The sequence below is a fragment of the Notamacropus eugenii genome, chromosome 1, assembly GCF_028372415.1.
Source record: "Notamacropus eugenii isolate mMacEug1 chromosome 1, mMacEug1.pri_v2, whole genome shotgun sequence".
Lineage (NCBI taxonomy): Eukaryota > Metazoa > Chordata > Mammalia > Diprotodontia > Macropodidae > Notamacropus > Notamacropus eugenii.
In genome coordinates, this window is record NC_092872.1 from 312,564,677 (window position 1) to 312,591,701 (window position 27,025).

General features: G+C 42.1%; 2 protein-coding genes across 9 annotated transcripts in view; one reads left to right on the forward strand and one right to left on the reverse strand.

Annotated features, from left to right (window-relative positions):
* PIGH (phosphatidylinositol glycan anchor biosynthesis class H) overlaps positions 1-27,025 on the forward strand; it is a 91,300-nt gene that overhangs the window by 17,746 nt on the left and 46,529 nt on the right. For 2 of the 4 annotated variants that reach the window (XR_011971783.1, XR_011971780.1), the window contains exons 4-6: positions 4,963-5,044; positions 6,756-6,946; positions 8,971-9,631. The gene's annotated coding sequence lies outside the window, so the exon portion shown is untranslated. Of the gene's footprint in view, positions 1-4,962; positions 5,045-6,755; positions 6,947-8,970; positions 9,632-27,025 lie in introns of those variants that run through there. The other 2 variants (XR_011971781.1, XR_011971782.1) reach the window with 2 other exon arrangements.
* Positions 1-27,025, reverse strand: part of PLEKHH1 (pleckstrin homology, MyTH4 and FERM domain containing H1) — a 67,166-nt gene that overhangs the window by 3,655 nt on the left and 36,486 nt on the right. For 4 of the 5 annotated variants that reach the window (XM_072629521.1, XM_072629518.1, XM_072629519.1 and 1 more), the window contains 21 exons: positions 26,829-26,907; positions 25,046-25,137; positions 23,391-23,541; positions 22,307-22,449; positions 18,783-18,893; positions 18,144-18,230; positions 17,670-17,831; positions 16,013-16,093; positions 15,409-15,594; positions 14,786-14,894; positions 13,671-13,783; positions 10,411-10,587; positions 9,884-9,981; positions 7,981-8,158; positions 6,738-6,893; positions 4,195-4,295; positions 3,135-3,276; positions 2,233-2,375; positions 1,966-2,095; positions 799-885; positions 351-497 (listed from right to left, as the gene is read on the reverse strand). In XM_072629521.1, coding sequence (XP_072485622.1) covers positions 351-497; positions 799-885; positions 1,966-2,095; positions 2,233-2,375; positions 3,135-3,276; positions 4,195-4,295; positions 6,738-6,893; positions 7,981-8,158; positions 9,884-9,981; positions 10,411-10,587; positions 13,671-13,783; positions 14,786-14,894; positions 15,409-15,594; positions 16,013-16,093; positions 17,670-17,831; positions 18,144-18,230; positions 18,783-18,893; positions 22,307-22,449; positions 23,391-23,541; positions 25,046-25,137; positions 26,829-26,907 — 2,673 coding nt within the window. The remainder of the gene's footprint in view (positions 1-350; positions 498-798; positions 886-1,965; positions 2,096-2,232; positions 2,376-3,134; positions 3,277-4,194; positions 4,296-6,737; positions 6,894-7,980; positions 8,159-9,883; positions 9,982-10,410; positions 10,588-13,670; positions 13,784-14,785; positions 14,895-15,408; positions 15,595-16,012; positions 16,094-17,669; positions 17,832-18,143; positions 18,231-18,782; positions 18,894-22,306; positions 22,450-23,390; positions 23,542-25,045; positions 25,138-26,828; positions 26,908-27,025) is intronic. The other variant, XM_072629522.1, reaches the window with a different exon arrangement.

Genomic DNA, 27,025 nt, shown 5'->3' on the forward strand with positions numbered 1-27,025 from the left:
GAGGTAGAGATATCTTCTGGCCCATTGCAACTTGGTCTCTCTTCTAAGTCTTACAGCTTGGAGGGACCATAGCACAGTCTCTTGGGATCTGGGTTTAAGTCCCAGCTCTGTCACTGATTAGCTGTGTGTGAACTTGTGTGACCTTATCTGTTTTGCAAAATGGGGATAAGCATACTTTAATGACCTCATTGCGTTGTTGTAAAAATAAATGATATGTATTTTATAAACTCTAAAATGCCATATAATGCCAGCTGTTTTATCTGCCAGAAAATATGAAGCTCTAGCCTTTATTCCTTCATGAAACTGATAAAGGACCAGGGTAAATTTACCTGGCAGCTGCTCAGACCCACCTTAGGAAGTGCCAACTGGAAGATCAGCTTCTCAGTATTGCCTTTACCACAACTTTTATCTGGACCAGATCTGATCACAAGCATAAAATCATCCTGGTAGCCACCAAAGGTCATCACCAAGGAGTAGGGGTGAGTGGCTTGAACTTGCTGTAGAAAGAAGACAATTGTAGGTGGGAATGAGAGCTTCTAAGGGAATGTTCTCGTCTCCCAAACTAGAAATCAGTGGCATTCTAGATATTTTCTAGACACTGGTGGTCTCAGCTAACTATGGATCATTTCACCACAGTCTGCAAATTGACACTTTGAAAATCTATACTTCACTTATAAGGGAAGGCTTTACACAGGGAGGTGTAGAGTTTGTGGTAACCAAACTCAGATCTGAGGTGAAGAGAAATGGTAGTGCCTGAGAGAAGAGGGAATTGGGAAGCAACTCTACTTTTCTCAGTACCATAGTGTTGTGTTCCAGGATACTGACACCATCTTCATTCACAGCAATCCACACCAGAGTGTTCCCCTTGGTAGAAAGTTGGGTGGTCTGGGAAAATAAGGAGTAATATGGTCAACACCCTGGGGGTCCTGATCAATATACTTTTTGAAGAACTAGGTAACTCCTATCTGGGTACGCTCATGGTGCTGTTACTTGAACAGGTTCTCTTGTGGGTATGGAATTCTTGTTAGCCCCAGAGTGTGTTCCATCAAGAAGATCTGTATATTTTGGCTCCAGTCAACTTTTTAGGGATGTTAATGGAAATGGAGGAGGAGGGACATGGAGTGAGATGGAAAAAACCTCAGAAATTCTGTGGGCTTTGCTTCCTATCACATCTCTAGGGAGGAGGGATTTCCAGTATTCAAGATAACCTTGTTTGACTCACAGGAGCAGGATGCTAATGAGTTTATCTATGATGATAGATTAAAGCTTACGCCAGATAATGAAATCTAGTCTTTCTTTGCATGAAACTAAAGTAGGTATTTCCTTATGGGATACCAGGAAAGCAAGCAAACTAAAAATCTCCCTTATGTGCAGTGCTTATTAGAGATTCATGGTCTCTCTAAATTTCACTTTAAAAGTACTCCTTGGGGATGTAATAGATCACTAGCACTTTACTGTGAATGAGTTTACTATTAAGCTTTAACCTTGTTAAGAATGATAAGGTCAGTGGGGAAAGGGAAAGGAAGGCAGAGAAACAGAGGCCACAGGGAAAAGGGCCTTCCTGAGATATGGACATCAGAAATGAGTGATGTATGTAACCATATATCATTAGAGGTGCACTAGTGACGTCTAATGGTGAAACACCACTGTTGGTTACATACCCAAATATCAAATTGCCATCATGATTTTAAGCGATCTTCAATCTAGTCCACACTCATTTTATAAATGAGGGAACTGAAACTGAGGATAAGTGCTTTTTCCAGGGATACCCAGAGAGTGGCCAGAATTCCAATCCAAGTCCCTTTGACATCAGTTCCAGTAGTCACCCACCATGTTGTGTGGGTTTAGGGATGAAGCTAAACCAGGTACAAACTAGGCAACTGGAAGAGAAGGAAGCTCTAGGAGCATCTTGGAGGTTCCCCATGTATTGTGGCATGGTATTTTTTCTAGGGGCCGTTGACACACCTGAGCAGCAAAGAGTTTAGCACCAAACAGGGACCACTTTCGAGCCACAGTCAAGTAGATACGAATGCACTCAGTTGAGGAACAGCCTTGCAGCGTTGTCCATTTTGAGGCTAGTGTGTCTGCCAAGTGTCTAGGAGAAGGGAGGGGGAAGAGAACCTTATCAATGAAGGACCCAGATGCAATATTTATGTGACAACCCTTGCTTCCATCAGACCCTTTCCTCCCTATACCACCTCCTATATCATGCTGAGCTACTACCCCTCCTACCTCAGCTGTTCAGAAGGTACACCATATCTATATCTCCTGGGGTAGAACCTATCTAGGACCAATTGGAGGAGATACTGAGCCTTGGCAGGAGCTGTTCCCATAGGACCAGGAAGGTTAGGTTTCTCCAAATCCCCATATTCCACCTGTGTAGAAAGCATGTAAGCATTAGACCTCAATTAGGACCTTATAGTGTTCCAAGGAAAGAGAAAGAAGGATTCGTTGAGAAGTGGAATTTACAATTCTTCCTTTGAAAATGGAGAAGTAGTCTACAGGAGTGTCTTGTTGGGATGGATCAGCTCTTTACTTCAAGCTACTAAAACAAAGTCCTCATAAAAACTATACTTGCTCAGTTCCAAACTCAGATTTTCTTCCCATAATAATGACTTAATAATTTTTTTTTTCATTCACACAAGAATGTTAGTGCTAAAAGAACCTTAGAGACTGATCATTTACTCCAGTGACTTCTTTAGTTTTTGCAAATTTTGCTCTCCCAATTCCTGGGCCTCTAATTCTTACAGAGCCAACTACCTCCTAAGCAGATCAGCTTTCTGTCATCAAAGTGATGAAAAAGTGCCATAGACTGGATTAAAGGTGTATTCCTTTTTCCTTTACACTTCTAGCAGATAAAATTTGTGAAGTAGTCTGATTACTTCCCATCCTCTGGGATATTTAGCACACAACAAGCCCTGCAAAGGGGGTATTCCCTGCATAGGCCTCCTGGGAACTGTTTCTTTCAATTCCCTAATGTTTTCTGTCACCTCCTTTTCTTAGGTCTTGTAAGTTCTATTGCATATTCTGTGTTACAGACTGCATCCTCATAGCAGTAGTAGTAAGACATCATCTAATATATCCTAGCCCCTAGTATCAGAGGTGTTTCACTCAGCTGATGGCAGGTCACTTACCTGGGCCATCAGTGCAGCCATCTCAAGAGCTAGTTCCTTGTTGACTGGGAATCTCCCTGCAGTGATCTCATTGCTCACCTGGAAGGCAAGCAGAAGCCGCTCCTGCTCAGTTTCTCCTTTGATCTGATGCCGAAAATAGAGCCTATAAGAAGGAGGGAGCACATGAAATACTTGACTCAAGGACAATACAAAGAGAAATCAATATGGATGCCAAACAGAATGATAAGGATTTAATATTCTTAGCGTTGTTTTAAATCTTGATTTTAAAAGAGGAAGGCTTATGTTTTCCCCATCTGCATGACCCTTCCCACAGGAAAATTGTCATGAAATGTGACAAGGAAGAAAAGGCCATGACATAAGTTCATACCAACAAAAACACAGAAAGAAGTTCCTTTGGGATCCTTGGGTCCTCAAAATTTCTTGGATTTAACGCTGAATAGGCTGGGTGTTCCTACTGGACTACTGGGGTAACTAGGCACCATGATAATAGGTATCATGATATACTATGCATAAGGATAATGATATTTGCACTGCCTACAAGATTAAATATGATGACAATATGAGTTAAGTACAATGGAGGTATTAGTTTAATGGGAATTATTTTATTGGGAGATGAGCCCTGGAAAGGAATTGTTTGTTGAGTTAGGCTGTGCAGTTTAGTTACCTACTTCTAAGAATGTCTATATTTGTCCCTTGAATTGGGACTACTTATCCAGTTCACAGTCTTAAACTCTTAGTGCCAATGGAAAGCTTCCCCTTTGCAAGGTAATGTACAAAGTCCTTCTTTGAGATTGGTTTTTGCTGTTTTCCTGAAGGAGGAATGAGACTACAGAGGGAAGTTTATTTAACCTAGTGTCACATAGAGATTCTGGGACAAAGCTGAAGGTTAGAATGACCCCTCAAGCAGTGCTTAGACCTTTGGGCTCTTTCCCCGATTTGTAGAATAGAGGACATTTTGATTGATTAGGAGAGGGAACAAGCTTATGGTGGCAAAGGAAGGCCATCACGTTCAGTCACTTGTGCAATATTTGTGTCCCATCCCATCCTTGCTGTTCAGGACCTGTTCTTGTAAATGAGCTTCACAATCCGGTTGCTGCCCTCAGACTTCCTAGGATGAAGCTCTCTCAGGGATTGTTCCCACTTGGAGATGGCATCACAGATCTTTAGCAAGAATAATAAAGAGAAGTACTTTTAGGAAGGAAAACTCAGAAAGACCCCTGAAGACATGCACCCTCCACCTAGTTTAACTGACCATTTCCATTCAAGTAAGTACCATTCTTCTCATGACCAAAGGTACCTCCTATGTGCCTAGCACTGTGCTGAGCCAGGAACCAGAGCAGAGAAGGATGAGCAAAGCTGTAAAATAAATATTGCATGCTAAACCTGGAGGGTCAGCTGCCATTCCTCACTAAGCACTGAAGGTTTTGATTGGGTTTTATCTGCCTGGAATTCCATGTGTGTTTCACAATTGATATGGAAAGCAAAGATGATAGGAACATCTGGTGGTGCAGGTTTCAGTCAGAAAACATGTCCTCCTAATACCTGGCCTAGAACTACAACACTGAGTTCCTCAGACACACTGCAGATTCTAAACTCATACTTGATTACCATCCACCTCATCAATAAATCCTTATTAGCTGCCTCCTGTCTCTACCAAATTTCTTTATTTCTGTCAAGGACACCACCATTCTTCAAATCTCAGCATTTGCCCAGATTCCTCACTCTCCATTACCATATGGATCTGGTTAGTTGTCAGATCCTGAAGTTTCTGCCTCCATCCCTTTCACGATCAACCCTTTTTATTAACATATCCACCACTTTATTTTAGGCCCCCATCACATCTTGTCTGGATTATTATTGCAGTGCTCTATTTGACTTCCTTGCCTTAAGTCTCTTGCCAAGTGACTGCTGTAAGTACATATCTAACTATGTCACTCCTCTACTCAACAAACTCTAATGACCTAATTGTCTATGGGATGAAATATGAACTCCTTTGTTTGGCTTTTCAAACCCTTATCTCATTTCGGCTTTCTTACATATTACTTCCCTTTCTACACATCACTGTCCAAATGAATTGACCTTCTTTTTGTCCCTCATATACAACAATACATCTCCCACCTTCATGCCTTTGTCCTGGACATTTCTATGTCTGGAATGGACTCCATCCTCACTTTTGTTTCATAGAGTGTTTCACTTCCTTCAGGACTCAACTCAAGTCCCCTAACTGCTAGTGATTGTTCTTTCTAATTACCTTGAATTGAGTTTCCTTGTATGTATAATATAGATACTTATGTACAGACATAGCTTCTCTAATAGAACGTAGACTTATTGAGAGCAGGGACTTTTTTCGTTTTTTGTCTTTGCACGGTACCTGGCACACAGCAGATGCTTAACAAAGGATTGTTGAGTTGATTGCATTCCTAAGACTACACTGACTATAGGAAGAGGTTACAAAGGACATCATTTCCATGGTCTAAAGTGGAAGACAAAAAAAAATTCTTTTCTTAAAGAATATAGAAAACCAATACACAATACCTCCTGTACCTTAAGTACCCAATCACAAGAACAAATTCATCAGAATTGTCACATCATACTATTATCATATAATTCAAAGCAGGTGCTTCTTGGATCCCATTCACAGACGTTCAGTTTCAAAAAGAGTCTCAATATTTAATAAGGTGATTTTAGGGATCCAGTGTGCTTCATACACAATGAAGCAGTGTGGTAGTGTGGAAGGAGGAGAGAACTGGCCATGAAATCAAACATGGAATTGAGACCTAGCTCTGATGCTGGCACCAAGACCCTGGGAAAGTAAGAACTTCCCAAACCTTAGTTTACTTCTCTGTAAAATTGAGATGAAAGTATTTGTGCCAGGCATTTCACAGGGCAACTGTGAGGATCAAATGCCACAATACTCTGAGGGTGCTCTGTAAATTGTAAAGGACTATCATAAATGCAGGCAGCTAGGCAGCACAGTGGATAGAGTACTGGTCCTGGAGTTAGGAAGACTCATCTTCCGGAGTTCAAACCTGTCCTTGGACACTTATTAAGTGTGTGGCCCTGGGCAAGTCACTTAACCCTGCTTGCCTCAGTTTCCTCATCTGTAAAGTGAGCTGGAGAAGGAAATGGCAAACTGCTTCAATATCATTGCCAAGAAAACCCCAAAGGGGTCAGAAAGGTTCAGATGTGACTGAAGCAACTGAACAACAACAAAAACCAGACTAACCATGTCTTCATTCTTCAGGCTGTTCTCTTCATTTTCCTCCTGGACTTCCCTTACACCTCTGTCCCCTCCCCCAGTATGTTAATTCCTCCACCCCTCCTTTTTTAGGTTCTTTTTATATGTTGTCTTCCCCTATTAGAATGTAAGCTCCCTGAGGACAAGGGCACTTGTGTTTATAATTCCCTGTGCTTGATGCAGTGCCTGGCATATAGAAAATGCTTAATAATGCTTGTTGCCATGATTTGATTTCACAGCCCATAAAACAATTCTCCTTGCATAGTCAATATACCTAATGGGGTGACTACATCTCCCCACCCTTACTGGAGGGAGTCCAGTCTTAATTAATTAAGTCCAGCTTAATGTAGAGGCCTGAAATTCACCTTAATGCTTCCTTGTAGGTAGTGCTCCAGGTCCTTGCCAGAAGGATCATCTGTGAAGAGTGAAAAGCCAGAGTGGGATGTCTTTCTCATTCCTATTTCCTGGTTCAGCTGATGGAGGAACTCATCCACAGTGGAGGAACCATCAAAACCTACCACCTGAGAGGGCAGAAAAGTCTCAGTGAAATGAAAAGCGATGAAAGAGGTCTAAGGTAAGAGTTGAAAAGATTTGCTGTAAGGGACATGATTTGATATAATATGTCAGAGAAAACTTGGTTTGCATTTTTTTGTACAGAGAGGAGAATGCCTAGGTATGTTAGCCTTCCCAGCAGGGAGTTAGGATAAAATACAAATTCTAGTACATGTCTTCTTTGTGACTTTTTTTCCTAGGGATGGGATGGGGGTGGGGAGAGGGCAGGCCTGTGAGATCATTAAGATAGCGATATATCCCAGTGAGGAACTCTTCAATGCAAATCAGCACCCTCTCTGTGACTTACAGAGTGCCTTAAGAGAGTGGCCTGGGGGTGGAAGAGATAGGGTCAGAGAGTCCCAGTCAGCCAGTGAGAGTCTGAAGTAGAACTTAAATCTAATTCTTTCTGACTCTGAGGCTAACTTTCTATGCACTGTGCCATGCTGCTTCTTTGATGTATGACTTTGAACAATGCGCTTTCTCAGATCTGTTCCTCAGTTTCTTCCTTTGTACAAGTGTCCAGAAGACTGTTCCAATACCTCTACTTTCTCATACATGTAAGGACTTAGGAGGAAATGTATTCCATGATGTGGTTCCTTCCCTTTCTCCCCCCACCTCTACCCACATGCCAGGCTATTCTTGTTATTTTGCCTTTCCCAAACCAGTCAACTATGTGGGTATGATTTTCACAGGAGGCTAACTGTGTACCTGCTCAGGCCAAACAGTTTTCTATGGAGTAGTTAGAATGGGGCAGGAGGCCAAAATATTAAATAGGAGGCAAGAGTCCTGGGTTTGAAGTCAGGAAGACCTGAGTTAAAATCTGGTCCTAGATATGTACTAGCTGTGTGATCCTGGGCAAATCACAACCTCTGTTAATACATTGGAAAAGAAAATAGCAAACCACTTAATATCTTTGCGAAGAAAACCCCATTGACAGTATGGTCCAGGGGGTCACATAGAGTTGGGCCCAACTGAACAACAACAAAATAGGATGAAGAGTCAAGATTGGAAGTCTTAGGGAGATGAGGACCAGGAGGAAAGTGCTGCCTGTCTCACCTGATAGGTCCCATTGACAAAATGCACAGGGATGCTGAAGGGTAGGGAATGATGGTAGGGGTTGCGCAATAGGATGGATACCACTTCCATTCGAGATGGCTTGGCTTCCCGTTCCCCAGCCTCCAGGGTCCGTTCCACAGCTCGCTGGCAGTAGGTAGCATATTGGCCAGTTTCACTTCTAAACAGAAAAGAGATGGGGCCATTGGAGATCACATTCATGTTTAAATCAGGACTTATGTTGCCTGCAGGCCTGGAAAGGTATATTGGCCTTGAGATGTGCAACTCCTCATGGTCTTTCACCCCAACTCCCATGTCCAATCTGTTTCCAGGGCCTGTCTATTTACCTTCATAACATCCCTTGCCTATACCCCCTTCAATGGCCTGCTGGCTGGTCTCTCTGCTGAAAGAATCTCCTTCTCCAGTCTGGCATCCACTTAGCTGTCAAAGTGATCTTTCTAAAGCGCAGATAGGTCTGACCATGTCACTCCCCTACTCAGTAAATTCAAGTGGTTCCCCAATACCTCTAGGATCAAATATAAAAATCTTCTATTTGGCGTTCAAAGCCCTTCATAACCTTCCAGTCTTCTTATACCTCCCCTCCTACCTGATGTACTATGAGATCAGTGGCTTCCTTGCTGTTTCTGAAACAAGACATCCCACCTCCCAACTCTGAGCTGCTTTACAGGCTGCCTATGACACTGTCTTCTCATCTCCATCTCCTGGCTTTCTTCAAGTCCCAGATAAAATTCCATCTATAAAGGAAGCTTTCCTGGACCCCCCTTAGTGCTAGTACCTTCCCTCTTTTGGTTATTTCTAATTAGTCCTGTGTATATCTTGTTTGTATGTAGTTGTTTACACGTTTCCCCTCATTAGATTGTGAGCTTCTTGAGAACAGTGACTGGTTTTTGCCTTTCTTTGTATCCCTAGTGCTTAAGATATTACCTGGCACATAATAGGAAATTAATAAATGTTTATCCACTAATTTTACAGAGGTTAAATTTGAAAAATTGCTGTGGATTCTTCAATATCTAGAGGCTCATGGGAACCTCAAGGTTTAACTCACTCTAGGATGGGACTGCTACGAGAGACTCACCACACTTAGACCCTATCAACTTTCAGCACTGGCTCATGAGCTGGAATCACCAGAGGAATCTAACCCCTCTGTCTTCTAGCTGTCACTAAGGACACACATATACTGTAAGTTTATAACACAGATATCTTCTGATCCACGCTGGCAGCCAGCCACCCAGCCAGAAAATTGTTAAGTAGAAGAAAGAGGAAAAGTAGGGGCAACCTGATTTAAATTCAGGAAACTCAGAAAAAAATGTATTGGGATGTGATAGCTTAAAGAAGGGATTTATGATTTATGACTGAGTGTTCCCAGAATGGAGCTAATTTTTTAAAAACCAAAACCTTTGGTGTCATTAGAAGGTCTTTGTAATTATGGGTGAATACCTCAAATGAATGTCTGTGGATATATGTATACTTAGCAACAGTGTATAAAGAAACTTGGGTGCACCTAGATTTTTATGTGAGGTTTACATCGAAGGTGTGAAATTTACAGTCCACAGAACTTCTGAGTATGTTGTGGCTAGATTAAAATGTAACTGGGAAATGTTTAACAGAATAAAGAAAAATACAGTACAACATAGATAATTTATGTTAATTTTTGGTTTTCTAAGTTAATATGCTGCCTAACAGGGATCCATTTCTATTTGAGTTTAGCTCCACTGATCTACATGTAAATATACCTCAATAAATCAGAGGGCAGGAACAATTTGGGGCCTTTGTCTTTCCATGTGTTCCATAGTATTCCTTCCCTTATAAATCCACTATATTCAGTGTTAGAGCTAGAGGGAGAGAGGGAGAGAGACCAAGGGTAAAGGAAATGTCATCTGTTCACCTGGGATCTGCATGGCGCTGGAGCTGCTGTTTGATGTACCAGAGGAAGTGATGCTGAGGCAGAAAAAGAGGAGCACACAGAGCCAGGAGTTGCCAGCACTGCCAAGGGAAACCAGGCACCAACAAGTGAGTGCAGGATCTAGTTGTCCTCTGCCTTGCCATGTACCTTACAGAGCTTCAGTGTTCTCTTCTCAACCCAGAGGTCTAACACTATCAGATCTGTGGCCATCTATGGTCACAAAAATGGGCAACCAAGTGATCTATCAGTGTGGAAAGAATTAAGGACGGGGCAAAGATGTGATCCCCACCCCCTGGAGAGATGTAGCATAGAGAAATAAGATCATCAGCCTGGGCATTCCCAATATGTTGGTATAGCTGAAGGGATCGCCTGCTCCTACCCTCCCTTCTGCATCTTTCCTACCTCCCCATAGGCAGCTTCTCATCAATGGGAAAAGTTGGCTGTATGTGTGGGGGATCCTGTCCTATGTTCTATTGAGGCTGTGCCTCTCCCATGTCACATACACTCACCTGCAGGAGGGAATGTCCCTGTGGAGGGTGGCAGCTAGTTTGCTTGATGAGCTGGCAGTAGAGCTCACTCTGCAGTTCTGGGTGAACCAGGCACACCTGCAGAGCTGTTTGGGCCAGTGACACATGGTAATCCACAGAGGCAGCCTCTACAGGTACATTGATGAATAGCTGGCAGGACTGGGAAAGAAAAATTGGAAGCAAATAAGCATCTATTCTCTTCCTCTGTATTATGTGTACTTAATTATTTATGTTGTCTCCCCCACTAGAATGAAATGCTCCTCAAGGGAGGGCAGGGATTGGTTTGTTGTTGTTTTTTCTTTTTGCCCCCAGCACTTAGCACAGTGTGTGGTACATAACATGCTTAATAAATGCTTATTGCCTGACTGAGACTTAGAAGCAAGTCCCCTATGCCTTCTGTTCCTTCTTGGAACCCAAAGCCCTTATGGTCAAAATGCTAAGTGACTTTGGTCAGGCTCTGAAATTCAGGCAGCAGAAATGATCTCCCTCACTCCAGTGAGAGGTGTGAGTAAGGTGGGCTGCATTTTCCCAGCAGTCTTGAGACTGAATAGGAGAATTGAGAATCAAGTCCACTCAGTTCTTTCCCAAATGAGAAATGGTTGTTCATTGTTAAGGGTTGAGGCAGGGGGAAGATGGGGCAGGAGGGCATTTAGGGGTGGAATCTATCTGCTCCAGGGGCAGCCCAAGGAGCAAAGTAAAAAATGGGAAGTTAGAACTCCTAGCATTCTTTATGTGCCTCAGGTCCTCTGCTTTTCAAATGGAAAAAAAAAACAAAACACTTTTCCACCAAGGAAATAGACAGTGGCCAAATAGCATTTAGAGTCCTTTAGCAGAAATGTTCTAGGATGGGTCCACTTTTACTAAGGGAATATTTTCTAATATTTTACTAAGGGAATTTTACTAAGGTGATACCCTCAAGGGAAGGGCTGAGGTTTTTTGAACTGGTTTCCTCTACTTTCAATTACCCAACAGCACTTATTAAACTTTTGTTAAACATGTGTCAGGTACCATGCTGGGTGCTGGGGATACAAATACAATAAATTTAAAAATTCCTACTTGAAAGCAGCTCACATTATAACAGAGGAGACATCAAGGTATACAAGTATCTAAAGAATATAAAGAGAATACATACAAGCAGACCCAAGGTAGTATTCAGGGGAGGGTACTAGCTATTGAAAGGATCAGGAAGGGCTGAGGTAGTGCCTGAGTTATGTCTTGAAGGAAAAGAGGGATTTTATGAGGAAAGAAGGAAGGGAGGAAGAAAGGAGAAAAGGAAGGAAGGAAGATACAAAGAAGGAAGAAAATAGGCACAGTGCTATGCACTTTACAAATAATATCTCATTTGATCCTCATAACAACTCTCAGAGGTGGATACTACCCCAAATGGGGAAAGTGAAGTAGAGATGGTGATTTACCCAGCATCACACAGCTGTTAAGTCTTTCTGATTCCAGGCTTAGCACTCACCTGGCCTCTAGGTGGAGGTAAAGGAGAAAGTCCATTGTGGTGCAAAGTCAGGAGACAGAAAATAGAATGTCATGTGCAAGGTAAAGAGGAAAGGCCAGCTGGCTGGATTACAGGTTATGGGAAGGGGTAGAGCAGTCTACAAGGTTGAAAAAATAGGTTGGGACAAGGTTATGAAAGAACTTTAGAACTTAGGAGTTTGCTCCAAGTCAAGAGGCAACGGGAAGCCAGTGGAGCTCGTTGAGCTAAGGTCAGACCTTACCCTTCAGGAAGATCATTTTGGCAGCTGTGTGGAGGATAGGATTGGGGTGAGGAGAGATTTGAGGCAGGGAAGCCTTGCCATAAAGCTAGGCAAAAAGTCATGAGAGCCTGAACTAAGGTGGTGTATGAGTTGAGAGAAGTGACTGGTTGCCAGTGATGTTGTGGAAGGAGAAATATCAAGATTTGGCAGTTGGGGATAGAGGTGGGAGGGGGAGGGGGTAATGTTATGTGAGAATGGAGGAATGGTGGTATCTACAATGGAAATGGGAAGTTTTGGAGAGATGATTGGGTTTTTAAGGGGTAAGATAAATCCTGTTTATTAAGTACCATGTATGACCCATTACAGCCCCAAGGTGTTACAGTGTATAACGTGCCAGACCTGAAGTCAGGAAGACCTGAGTTCAAATTCGGCCTCAGGAAGACCTGAGTTCAAATTTGGCCTCAGAAAGACCTGAGTTCAAATTCGGCCTCAGATACTTAATAGATATGTGACCCTAAGCAAATCACTTAATCCTGTTTGTCTCAGTTTCCTCATCTGTAAAATGAGCTAGAGAAGGAAATGGCAAACCCCTCCAGTATCTGTGCCAAGAAAATCCCAAATGGGGTCACGAAGAATTAGACATGACTGAAAAAACAACTGAACAACCACCAACCGTTGCACTGGAATTCAGTTACTTCCACTGGTGTGTGTGTGTATGTGTATTCATCCTTCATTGCCAAAGAAGACCATGCCCACAGAGAAATAATGACATGACTTGCACTTGACTTTGTTTTTTTTGAGTGAGGGAGGGCTGTGCAGGTCACCAACCTCACTTCTCCTCCAGAGCCATCTGAATCCAGCGAGCAGATATTCATCAGGATGACTGTATATGAGCCAGGATGAGGCAATTGGGGTTAAGTGACTTGCCCAAGGTCACACAGCTAGTGAGTATCAAGTGTCTGAGGTGAGATTTGAACTCAGGTCCTCCTGACTCTTGCACTGGTGCTCTATCCACTGCACCACCTAGCTGCCCACTTCCATTGGAAGCTTTGTTAAAAGGAGAGATGCTCCATTTCATATTCTCACCTTCTACAGTTTTAATTTGCCTAGTTCTGTAATCGTAAGACACAAGAATAGATAAAATGGGGCTCATTTGTCACAACAGAAGGGGGAAGGCAAAGCTGCATTTTAGCAGGGAACCATTTATATATTTCACTTTAAGAAAAGGCCTTGTCTCTTCCCAGTGCCTCGTAAATGCTGTTTCCGCTGCTTCTACCTTCAGTGAAAATTCTTTCCCATTAGTGGTACTTGGGCTTCTATTCTCAAAGAGGAGAATGAGACCATAAAACCTAGGCTTGTACTGATGCAACATGAAGCATTCATTTCTCCCTGCTCTTCCAACCTGTCTGCTAGTTTCACAAGGATGAGAGTAACTGGCTACATGTGGTTATTGATTGAGGGCTGCATTTTAGTACTGCTCAGGACATCTTGTGGAAGAGAGAGAACAGGGAAGGTGGCATAGGCTGCCTGAACAATTACCTTAAAGAGCTTGAGGGCTTCGGTCTGCAGGGCTTCTGAGGGCAGTGTGGTGAGGGAGGAACAAAGTCCATCTTTACTATAGTTCAGCATGGGGTGTCTCCACAAAGGGGAACCTGATAGGAGCACAAAACCGGAAAGCAGTGTCAGTTACCCCCAGGGATGGGGGATGCCCTATCCGACATCCTGAAGGCTTCATCCCTAGAGTTTGAATTTGAAGGGAGGATGGGGTAGGGACTGTCCTAGGGCACGCAGTTGGCATTGAGTTCATCGTTATGGCTGATGGAGGATGTTTGTATAACATATAATTGTAGTTACAAGTACTTATACATGTATGAAGACTTATTTGGGCATTGTATCAATCAGCAAATATTTGTTGCCTACACTCTACTAGGCACTGGGGATACAAATCCAAAGAATTAAACAATTTCAATTTACAATTAGTTGCACACAGAGATGTATGAGAGGATGGCCATGAATATGGTGGTAGAGAGAGGGAGAGAAAAAAAAGAAGAGAGGGGGAGAAGGAAGGAGAGAAGACACAGAGAGACAGAGAGAGAGAGAAAGGAAGAGAAATAGGGAGAGAAGAGAAGAAAGAGAAGAGAAGAAGGGGAAGAGAGGGAAAGAGAGGAAAAGTGAGAGAGAGAAAGAAGAGAAGGGGAGGCAAGGGGAGAGGAGAGAAGGAGATAGAGACAGAGAGAGAGACATAGAGGAGAGGAGAGAGAGAAAGAGGACATCAGCAGTCAAATGAATGAATCTCAAATATCCTGTACTCAGGTCAGCCCTGTTTCCATTCTTGTTTCCCTTGTTAACATGCCCTAGCTACAGATTAGTCACCTTCATTCACTAACCCTCTGTCCTACCTGCAAAGCTGAGGGCTAAACAGAGTGAAATTTCTATCGTGCAATTGAAAACTCTCCAGGAAATAGAGTAGATCATCCTAGCCTTGACCCAGGGCTAAGCTTGTGGAGGTGCTGGAGTTAAAGTATTTTACTTAACAGAAGGGAAGGCAATTCTTCAAGCAGTCAAAGGAATAACTCATTTACTGCTCCCTAACCAAACTCACCAAGCCATCCATCCACTCCACCTAAACATTAAGCCTGTTGGATGCCGCTTACCTGGGTCCCCTTCTTCATCCATCAGTTTTCCAATGAGTTGCTCATAGGCAGTGCCTACCTTAGCACTGTTGCTACCTGCAACCACTGTGAGGTGGTAGAGCCATGTGTCCTGGAGGTGAAGAAGAATTAGTTAATGCTTCCAAGAAGCACTTATTTAGCACCCATAGTATGCCAGGTACTGTGCTAAATGCTATGGATACAAAGAAGGGCTGAAAGCAAAACAAAAACTCAACCCAGTTCTTGCTCTCAAGGAGCTCAAAGGTCTAATAGGCAGAATTCAGTGTTTTAGGTGAAGTTCACTGAAGGGGCAAGGACACTTGGCCATAACCAATAACCATAAACAGATTCAGGGCCATATGGGGAAGAACTTCGATTTTCAAACATGTGGCTTTTAATTCCCCCAAATGAATGGGCCATCCTCCTCTGAGGGTGCTGTTTCAAGAGATTCTCAGATTTGAAGGAATTCTACACCTACCAGTTACCAAAGGTTAGTTGCAGAGGCAGTGGGGAAAAAGCAAAGCCAGAATTCCTTAAGTTCAAGGTTGAGGGGAAAAGAAAGAGAGTGAAATCACCCACGTCAGTTCTTTTTTGGTGACCCCACTTTGTCCCACTCCCTGACTTACCTTCTCATGCTTGGAACCAATGAGAAGATAGGTGGGACTGTGTTCTGGTGGGTGGATCACCAGGGTACAGTGGGAAGAGAGAAGCCTTCTCATTCCTCCAGTAGCCTCGTAGTCTTCATCTGAATCACAGGAACGATCCACCTCCTCTATAAGTGCCCCCTGAACAGGCAGGCATCCCAGAGGATACTAGAGAGAGACACCATTAGTGAAAGAGAGAACTGGAGTCGCTCTCCTCCCTGTGTCCTGAGATTGCCAGAGGTGGGAAGATGAGGGCAAGGAAATTGAGGATGGAAATGTCTCTAACTAGCTCAACAGTACAGAAGGCAGAATGAAGTTCAAGTAAAAATACAACTCAGTAGACAAACTACAAAGGCAGAAGTCATTGGCTAGACATCCCTGGATGGAGCCAGATAATTGAAATTTTTAGATATTGAAAGGACAGGTCAGATTCAGCAGGGACTACCAGAAAGCTATGGGTCCAGGGAAATTCAGGGGTCTGGGCAACTGGTTTTTGAAAAAACAGAAGAATGGATAATGATAGTCCCCAAGGTGAGGGGGAAAAGAAAAACCCTATAGCAAACTATCATCAAATTGAGTAAAATACCTTGTCCTCATGGCTTCGATAGTAGTAGAAGGTTTTTCCAATCAGAGAACACCAGACCAGCTTGGAATGACCATGTTTAACCTAGTGAGGTACAAAGGAAACAGCTGTTGTATAAATGGGGCCCTGGAATCTTGCTTTCTGTTGTCATCATATGGTCATTCTTGGAAATTGCATAGGGAGAGCTCAATCCTTTCTGTCCTTCTGCTTGGAAAGTTGCTATTGCCTAGAAAAGGGATTCCAACAATTCTAATTCTTGATATCTAGAGCTACCATAGCTAGAGCTGCTGGTTGGTCTCCTTGCCTTGTGTCTTCTCCAGTCCAAGAGACTCAAGTCTTTTTCCATTCAGCTGTCAAACTGAACTTCCTAAAGTGCAGATCTGACTGTATCAACCCCCATACTCAATAAACTCAATATCACTTCCAGGGTCAAATAAAGAAATCCTTCATAATCTGACTTCTTCCTACCTTTCTAGTCTTTTAACATCTTACTCCCCTCCATGTACACTGTCATCCAGTGACACTGACCTCTTTATTGTTCCTCTCACAAGATACTCCATCTCTCAATTCTACATTTTCATTGGCTGTCTCCCCTACTCCCCACCCCATGGGGTCTTTCCTCAGCTCCATCTCCTATCCTCCCTGGCTTCCTTCATGTCTCAGCTAAAGTTCCACATTCTGCAAGAAGCTCTTTCCTGTCCTCTTTTCTTTATCTTAGTGCCCAAGACTACCCTCAGTTTATTCTGTACACATTTTGTTTGTACATAGTTGCTTATGTCTTCCTTACGACTGAAGAGATTATTTTTTGTATTTCTTTGCATCCATAGTAGAGCTTAGTACAGTGCCTGGCAAACAGTCAGCAATAAATGCTAGTTGATAGACAAGACCCATTTTGTCTTTTATTCCCCCATAAAGCCCCTGACTCAGTTCCATCAAGTCCGTTTGCTTTATCAAATTTGAGTCATGAGAGACTATGACTTAGAGGCTAAAGGGAATAGAAGTGGAACCAGATAGGTACTCTTGGTTGTTAGTGCAGGTACCAACGCCTCAGGTTGTAAACCTCTGAGACGCCAAAGCCAGGTGGAAAGTGGAGAGGTTAGGAGCTTCCACAACAGAAGGAGGCCAGTGGTGGGAGGGCACAGTGTGGGGTAATGTTGGAAATAGTGGATGAAAGAGGGGATTTAGTTCCACTGGAGACAAACTCTTTGAGTCGGGAGGCTGACCCTTTTAGCCTTTCAATTGGTTGACCATCTCCCATTTGGAGTTATGCCGTGGACCTATACTTTCAAGATTATTGGTCTAGAACGTGCATGGAGATTGTGACTAAAAGGTGCTATATGAAATATATATAGTACTTATACAGAACTTTAAGAATTATAAAACATTTTACAAATGTCTCAGTTTATCCTCACAATAATTGAGGAAGGTAGGTGCTGTTATTACTCTTCCCATTTTAGTTAGTAGAATCTGAGGCTGGCTTTGAACTCAGGCCATCCTGACTCCAAGTCCAGTGTTCTAGTCACTGTGCCACTTACCTGCCTTGCCACTTACCTGCCTCTATGATATGATATGAGGCAGGATTGCATAACCCCTTCTGACCTTTTTCCATCCTGTCTCCACTGTCTTTTCAGGAGGTTCACAATATAGGGGCTGCTCGTACCTTGGTCAGCCAGCCTCTCACGATGGGCTTAGCCCCTCTCTGTGGCAGGACTGGGGATCCAATGGCCTGCACCTTCAGCAAGCTTTGGAGTACTCGTATCCACTCCTCCAGCAAGTTGGGGGAATCTGCAGTCAGGTAGTAGGTTTTCTTCTCAGAGATGAGCTGTAGGGGATACAGGGAATGAGAAGAAATGGAGAAAAGGCATTTCAGTCTTCACCGATCCCAGGGTTTATTGGTCCATGTTCTCAGCCTCTTCTTTCCACGTACCCCTGCCCCTTTCCATCTTTTCACCATCACCCTCTCCCTTTCCGTTTTTCTTTCTCTCTTTCCTTACTTCTCACACTCCTAGACAAATTGAACTTAGCATCTTCTCTACATACTTTGATTGCCTAACATGGACTCATTTTTCATCTTGTCCTCAGCCTCTGGGCCCTATTTCAGAAGATGATGAATGTATACACAAATAAGACTTACCTGAAATGTCTGTGCGCCTTCCCCCCGGACAATGTGGCAATGGGAGTTCAGATCCACTTGACCCTGTGGTTTCCGGATCACGTCACTCTGTAGGATGAGATGGCAAAGGAGCAGGATTGAGGTTTGGGGTCATTACTGCCCAAATCACCCAGTCTTCATTTCTCATCCTCTCGTAACCTTGTCTTGGAGAATAGGACACAAAGACTTTCCTGGTGGTAGTATCTCAGTTTAGGAAGACCTAGCTGAGAACAGGTACAGTTGGTACCTAGACTATGCTTTATAGGGTGAGGAGTAGGAACTCAGTCAGGTCCCTTGACTGATGTTTCAAAGGGACAGATTGAATTACCAACATGTGTCCAGAAGCCACCTGGGGAACTGCCAAGCTTTATGACCCTTGGGTTTTTCATACTGCATCCTATTCTGAGCCTTTTCTGGTTGTAATGTGAATATGTCAATTTCCCCCTGGGTTATATTCCCTCTTAGTGGTGTTTCTCATGTTCTGGTTCAGAGAGGGAGTTGGCCTTTTCTCTCTCCTTCTCCCCCTTACCACATGGCTCTTGCCCCATCCTAGCTCAGGCTGCCCCCCTTGCATTGTCTTATGGTTGTATTACGGTGATAGGCTTGTGGGAAGGACCTTACCGGGGACTTGTAGTACATGATTTGTCTGTGTCTCAGAACAAACCAACGTCTCTTCCACGTCTTCACCCGACTGTCCATTTTCAGTAGGTAGCCCGACTTCTCTAGTGATTCCTATAGATGTGATAGGAAGTAGAAATTGAGGTGGAAAGAAAAAAAAAAAGAGACTCTGGTCTGGGCTCTTAGATATATTATGGACCTCAATTATTCATATGAAGCCAATTACTGTATTATTGTTATTGATAGTAATAATAGCTAGCATTTACATTTGTCATGTTAAAATTTGCCAAGGGCTTTATAATTATCTTATCTGATCCTCACAACAAGTCTGGGAGGTAGGCGACATTTTACAGATGAGGAAGCAGAAGCAAACAGAGGTTAAATGATTTGCAGGGTCACACAGATAGATAGATTTTGCTTAGAGCTTCCTGATTCCAGGTCCAGTTTTCTATCCGCTGCACCACCTAGCTGCCTCAATTATTGTATCATCATTAACATACATTTATTGAGAGTCTACAGACTCTCAGTGATGCCTCATGTAGGTAGCGCACCCCTCCTAGTATATAGGATACACAAGGTATATACAAAGAAACAGAGGTTTCTGCCTTTGAAGAGCTTTTGTTCTAAGTGAGAAAGTAGATGCAAAAATCAATAGTAATGTAAGATAAAATATGACAACTGCCAAATGAGTGGGGATGGCCTTGAGATGGTCCAAGAAGTTTTCATGAAGGAGATGGAACTTTAGCTGGTCAATGAAAGAACTCCAGTTGTCTAAGAGACAGGAGAGAGGGCATTCCAGGCAAGACAAAAGACTCATAAGCAAGGAATAAACATGGTGTATTTGGGAAATAACAAGTAAACCAGTTTGTCCAGAGAAAAAGGTTAACATAAGGGAGCAGAAGAAGATAAGGTTAGAATGGCCTGTCATAGCCAGATGTTAACGAGTCTTTCCTTCCTTCCTGTCTGAGCACTGTCCCTTCTTTAAGAAGTTGCTCTCCAATTCAATTCAATAAATACTTACTGAGCACCTATCATGTACATTGTCTCCACTACCTTCTTGTAATGCAGCCAGCACCCCCTTTTCCTCCCCCCATCCCCTTAGAGGCTTCATTTCTCACACAAAGAATATAGGGTTAGAGAATTCTGACAAGATGACTGAGGGGCCAATCCAGTCTGAGTTCAGCTCCTCTTTATTACCTTGTAGAAGAGTTCAAATGGGGGTACACCCCCAGATAGCATGTGCATACTGCCCTGTCTGCTTCAGGCTAGCCATGTGCAGCTCAGTCCTGAAGGTGCTTTGAGATAATAAAGCAGGTTCATTCCTGGCCACTTAACAGGAAAAATCAATAACTCAGTGGATCCTTAAAAGGCAGTGACCTGTCCTTAGTTACGTTCTTCCTTTTCTAGCTGCAGATCATGCCAGGACTACTTAGCAAATTGACGGGCACCTGTCTTGACTCCCAAGTCCAGCTTGGGGTGCAAACAAAAAATTACGTCAGCTCATGGGGGCTTTGTCCTTGACACATTCAGGGCCTCCTATACACTCTGGACCCAGTGTTTCTGGAAAATATGGCAACTCAAAAAGAAAAGTTCAGGAAACCACTTAATAAGTCAAAGCCCATGTCCTCCTGTTTGGGTGAGCCTGAGGCTGAATCTAAGAGTCCTAGTTGCCTCTTCTGCTTTGTGTTTATTTTCCTGCTCCCAAGTGATTGAACAATGATCCTGAGATGGACTTGTTTAGCACTGGAGGCAGTCTTTGTGAGTTTCAGAGATCTTTTGGTTGAAATGGATGGTGGCAATGGAGTTTGTGCATAAGAGAGTTACTACTAAACAAAGGACAAACTCAACCTCTAGCCTGGTTTGCCAGAAAACATAGACCTAATGAGTATTATGATGGAGAGTAAAGTGATGCAGAATTAATTAAGAAGAAGTAGGAAAATATACACAATGAATATAACAACGTAAAATAAATCCAGCACCAAAAAGCAGTGGTTCCATTGCAGTGACCAAACTTGGAGAACAGATAACAAAATACTAATTTCTTCTGTAGAGAGGTGGAGAACTATGGGCATAGAATGATTCAAATATAGATTTTTTTTTTGGATCTGTTTAACTTAAGTTGTTTTACAAAGGAGGGTTCATCAATGGGTTATAATATAGGAAAATGATGTGTAAAAACAAAAATGTATCAATAAAACTCTAAATTATAAGAAGGCAAGGTACTGCAAAAGAAAATTACAGAGGGATATTACTGATTAAGATCGATGCAACAGTATTAAGTAAAAAACAGCAAAAAAGTTACTAGAGTACATTCAGAATTATTCATTGCAACCAGACTGAATTTATACCAGGCATGTAGGGATGGTTCAGTATTAGAAATATTACTAGTATTTTTTTTAAACCAAACCTGTGATTTCATTGATGAAAGAAGCTCCTGGTGACTAATCAGATCAGTACCTTCTCTGCAACGTATAGATGGTGTTAGAAAGTTACTTAGGGTACCAAGAAGGTGAATGGTTGGCTCAGGGTCAATGGGATGTGTCAGAATCAGTACTTGAACTAAGGTCTTCCTGACTCTTAGGATGTCTCCTTTTCCATGAAATATGAATATGAAACAACATGCTGTTCTCTTAGTATCATTAATCATATTTATACCAGAAATCCGGATCACACGAATAGACAAATAACAAGCAGAAAAAGCCTTTGACAAAACATAGGACTTATTTATGTTAAAAATGCTATTAAAAAACTACAGTACTGAAAATAATTTTTGATATGATCTAAAGTATTGATTAAAAAAGCAAGAGCTAACAGTGTGATGGAGAAACAATGGAAACTTTTCCCAGTAAGATAAATTGAATCAAGGTTATTCAGTGTTTCCATTGTTTGTGCTAAAAATTCTAGCTGTGGCAATAAAGATAAGGAAGAAAAACCAAGAGAATAAGCATGGACAGGAAGTAAAATTTATTTCTCTCTGCATCTAGAAACAGATACACTCAACAATTGAGCTATGACTGAACAAACTATGATGTGTATATGTAATGGAATATTAGTGTTCTGTAAGGAAAGACAAATAGTAAGAAATCAGAGAATATGGGAAACCTTGTATGACTACCACATTGTCGAACAGTGATACAACAAACAATGCTGGTACCTCTGCCAAATTAAAAGATATGTTTCTTTCCTCTTAATGACATGTAAACTTTAAAAATGGAAAGTGACATGAATTATCAGTTGCAACCATATTATTTAGGCAGATTTACTTAACTGATTATAGGAAATGCACTTTAAGAGGGTTTTATTTGGGTGTTTGTTGGGAAGTATTAGTTGTATCAAAACAAAATATTACCAAATACCTAATGTTACCCAAAATACTTTTTAAAAAATAGACAAGGATAATCCTAACACACTTGACTCAAGATATATCAACCTTTCTTTGTAGTTTCTAATTAAAGGAGAGTGATAGATCCCCAGCTAAGTCTTCCCCTTTTCAGCCATTGGGGCCATGCTTCCAAGGTCTCGCTTACCCCATAGGATCCACATCCATCAATGGAATAGACTGAGGTCTTTTGAACTTTATATTCAGGCTCTGAGTAGTCGCTGTCCAGAGAGTAGGCATCAGGGGGAATAGCATAATCACTCTCTGAACTCAGGGAAGATATGGAGACTCCTGGCCATGGAGAAATGGGTTTGGTGAGAAGAGATAGTCAAGAAATACATGTTCCCATGTCTTTTTCAAGCATCTATTCTGCCAACGTCAAGCAAAGCTGCCAAGCCTCCTGACTAAGTAGTGAGTTCTAATGGGCACAATCATGTCTTTGTCCTCTTAGAGTAGGCCAAAGAGATATGGGTGAGGGGCAAATTGCTTGTGTGATGGGATGATCACAGTCCTTAGTTATCTCAAAATACTGGAAGTGGAAGAACCTTAGTGGTAAGTAGTTTTTCTCTTCATACATCAGTTCAGGTTGTTCCTACTCAGTATTCCTGTTGCCCTTTACAAAAAAGGAGGTAAGAAGCCAGGTGATATTTTGCAAGAAATTTTTTTTAATGGACCCAAGAACTCTGGCTGTCACTTTACTAAAGGGAATCTGGCTGTTTCTTTTCAATTCTGTACCTCAGTTTCTCCATTTCTAAAATGGGACTACCATCCTAACGTGTTTTTCTTTCCCAGGGATTTAGTCAAGTTTAAATAACTAATTCAGAAAATTCAATGTGAACTCTTTAAAGCAAGGGTTCTTAATATGGGGTTTTGAACTTTAAAATATATATATACATATACATATATATATATATACATATTAATACCTGCATTTCAATAAAGTAATTTTCCTTTGTAATCCTATGTGTATTTTTTTATACATTGAAAACATTATTCCAAGAAGGGGCAGCATTCCCTTCCCCATACTACAAAAGTTGTCCATGACACCAAAAAGGTTAAGAACTGCTTTAGAGGCTAACTCTTCCTATAACCAACTTTTATTGGATAGGAGTGGTAGTATCCCACAGTCCAGAGGGGTCACCTCCACAGCTCATTGTCCATTGGAGAGAGTTGGGGTACTGCCTGCTGGCTAAGATTATTGAGGCCCTATTCATGCCCCAGGCTTCCTGTACCTCTCTTGATAGCCCGTGGGCTTCCTGGTACACTGGCCTTCCTGGACTCAATGCAGGTGGTAGAAGTTTGGAAACTGGCCTGGGAGCTGCAGTCATCATCAGAACCAGAAGACTCATCCCGGAAGGGCATGGTGCTGATCTGAGTCGCTCTCTGGAAAGCCAATTTCCCCCCACCCCGAGGAGAGTCATGAAGTGTGTGACTATGCAGAAGGGAACAAGGGCATTCTCTCTAGTTCATCTTACCTCCTACTACCCTGGAGTAAAGTCTGATGAACAGCTCCTAAGGAATGAGAGAGTTGGGCAAGTTCTTGGGGAGGGTACTGTGCTTTTTATAACAACAAACACTTATTAGGTGCTTACTAGGTATTAGATTTTGGAGGAAAGGGTGCGTTCTGTCATGGAGCTTATGGTTTAATAGAGTTATAAGATGCAGAGGACTATAATACATGTAAAAGAATTACAAAAATGTTATGTAAGGTTTGAGGGGAGGGCCATCACTGATGATATACATGGGTGTTCAGTCAGTCCTCAAATTTCATGAAGGTAATGTTCCTGGAAATTGGCATGAAAGTAAAAAAAAATGCAAATGTTGATACATTGAACCTATGGGAAATAGGTTCACCAACCACCAAAAACTAATATTTCTCTAGAGATTGCTGAAAGTACACTTTTCTGCATGTATTTTTTTAGAACAAAACATCAATTCTAATAATATGCACTTTTCCTAACACAGTAACCATGAAATACACCATAAAATGCAGTACACAAAATAAATTAGATAACATACAAAACATTTTTTCTTGCCAGTAATTCCCTAGAATTCTGTGGCCTTTTGTGCTAATATCTCAGTTTTAAAAAAACATCAGTTCCACACAATGCTGTAAACCTGTCTACCTTGGCCACCCTCTGAAAACCAAGGGAAAGGTTGCTGGGACTTTAGTCACCTCTGACACTCTGAATGCATGGGGAACTCTTTACAACAGTAGGTGAACAAGACCAGTGAATCTCCTAGTGGGATACCAGCTACTCTGTGAACGTGCACTTATCATGCCTTTCATTTTTTTCTCTTCAGGCTATAGCTGCAAATGTGTGCTATTGTCAGTAGTTAAAGTGAAAATGAGGTTACTAATAAAATAATGTGAATGATTGAAGTCATGAAAGTTAAATGTGTGAATGTTGATGATTTTATGTGTTTGGGGATGTGTATAAGGTAACATTTCATGGAAGAGGAGTAACTGAGTTGGGATTTAATGGATGGGTAAGGATTTAGTAGATGAAAAAAGAGATTAAAAGGGACTACTAATTATCTCACTAATGTCACTATCCTGATTTCCTTGACTCTTCTTGGTTCTCCTCTCAAAGTAATTTTCCAGATTTAATTCTGACATGAACACAACTGACCTGACTCCCTAAAGCTAAGGAATGTATTAAGGGTATGGTAAATGTGATCCCTACCAAAGACTAACTCTCTATGGGAACATAAAGAGAGTCCTTCCTGGGAAATGGTACTCCGTACTGAGGGGGATGATACAATCCCGCTCAGAGACACACAGGCACGAAACCCTGACCTTAGATTCTCATGCCGGTCTTACCAATCAAAGCTCCAGGGGTCTTCTCTAAAAGGATGTAATCATCCCCAATTCTTGGTTCCTTACCCCCTTCAATGTGGTGTAGACAGGCACGTGGAAATTCTTGTAGAAAAGCTTGGAGAAGGACCCAGGGGAGGTGAGGGCTGTAGAACTTGAAACTAGGGGTGGGAAAAGAGAGAAGAGTTGCTAAATTCTAGGGCACCATAACTCAGGGAGGGGACTGGTAGAGGGAGGAAATGACTAAAGGTGGAGAGAACTGGGTTTAAAATCAGAAAGACTCATCTTAAAGAGTTCAAATCTGGCTTCAGACACTTACTAGCTCCATGACTGTGGGCAAGTCACTTAACCCTGTTTGCCTCAGTTTCATGATCTGTAAAATGACTTAGAGACGGAAAGGGCAAACCACTTCAGTATCTTTGCCAAGAAAACCCTAAATAGGGTCATGAAGATTCAGACATGACTGAAATGACTGAACAAAAACACAAAGGGAAAAATGGGAAATGACCTTGAAAGACTGGTCTAAGGAGACACTAGATTTATCTTCAGGCCCCAGACTAGGGAGGACTTTGGGGAAACAATGCCCTTGCCTTTTTTTTTCTGGGCCATGAACTACACTGCAGTATGAGGAGGAAATGGGAGATTTCAACATTGGCATATAATCAATGATTTTCCCTATCTTATCCAGGGAAGCTAGCATTAGCCAGCTCTAAATAGAAAATTATTGATTCTCTGGGAAGCTTTCTCTTTATTCTACTCTCTCTCCCAACTCTCCTCAAATCACAGAATGTCAGAGCTGGAAGGAACCTCAAATATCACCCATCCCAATCCATACATGAGCTTGACTCTTTCTACATCTCTAATAAGTGGTTACCCAGCTTCTGCTTATAGTTCTTCAGCAACAGGGAACTCACTACTTCCTGAGAGTATCCCCATTCCATTTCTCTTATTAATAACTCTCCTTCTTAGAAAGTCACTCTTAAAGATGCCTTCGACTTCCACCAGAATCATCTCCAGGGTAAAGAAAATCAGGGTGATGGCCCTTTAGAGGTTTCCTAAATTGCTTCAGGAACCAGGCTTGGAGGTAGAGGGGCTGCTACTCAGTGGTGTTGAAAAATAAATCCACCCCTAAGCTTTATATTTAACGCATGTCATTAAGTGTTGTGTTGTCCTGGAAAGAGCCCTGCATTAGAAGCTGTAGGATCTAGACTCTAATCTTGCCTTGACTTTAGGCAAGTCCCCCAACCTCATCTCTTCATAGAGAATAATACTCTACCTCACAGGATCAAATGCATGTGAAAGTATTATGTAAATGGTAGATAAGATAGTAAATTATCCCTGTTTTTCAGATGAGGAAATTGAGACAGGCAGAGGTTAAGTGACTTGCTCAGGGTTACATAGCTAGTATTTGAACTCAGGTCTTCTTGATTCCAAGTCCAGATTGTTCTTTACACAGTTGAAATAACAGATCTAGTCCCTAACCAGTCCCTATCCTTTGTAAATCATTGGTAGAACCCCACCCCAATATTTAAAAAAAAGGGCTAGATTGACCACTGCCTTTTTCCCCTCCCTTTCCTACATCCTCAGGCCACCTTTTGTGGCTCTCTCATTTTCAAAGTTGCCTTAGGTGTTCATTTTCACAGCTTGCTTTCATTTGCATAAAAATATTGAGGGGGGGGAAGTGGGTTGCTGGTTTGCTTTAATATTTCCTGGTCTTAAACCACCCTAGAAAGGGTTCTCTTTCCCCAGATTTCCTTTCCTCTTTCTCTCAGAGTTAGCAATGTTTCCCCTGACGCTCCTACTCCCCTACCTCCCCCTTGCCCTCTAATTTCAGACTTGCTTGGGGACTTACCACAGGAAGAAGCATCATTTCCAGGAGACACCTCAGACAGCTGCATGCCAGATGAGGCCACGGCATAAATCCGACTCTCCTGGAATGACAGCCCCTAATTAGGATTGGCCCTCAGGCCCCTAAGGGAAAAAAACATGCACACACAACTTCCTAACAATTAGACCTACCTCAAAATGGAATGAGTTTACTTTGGAGGT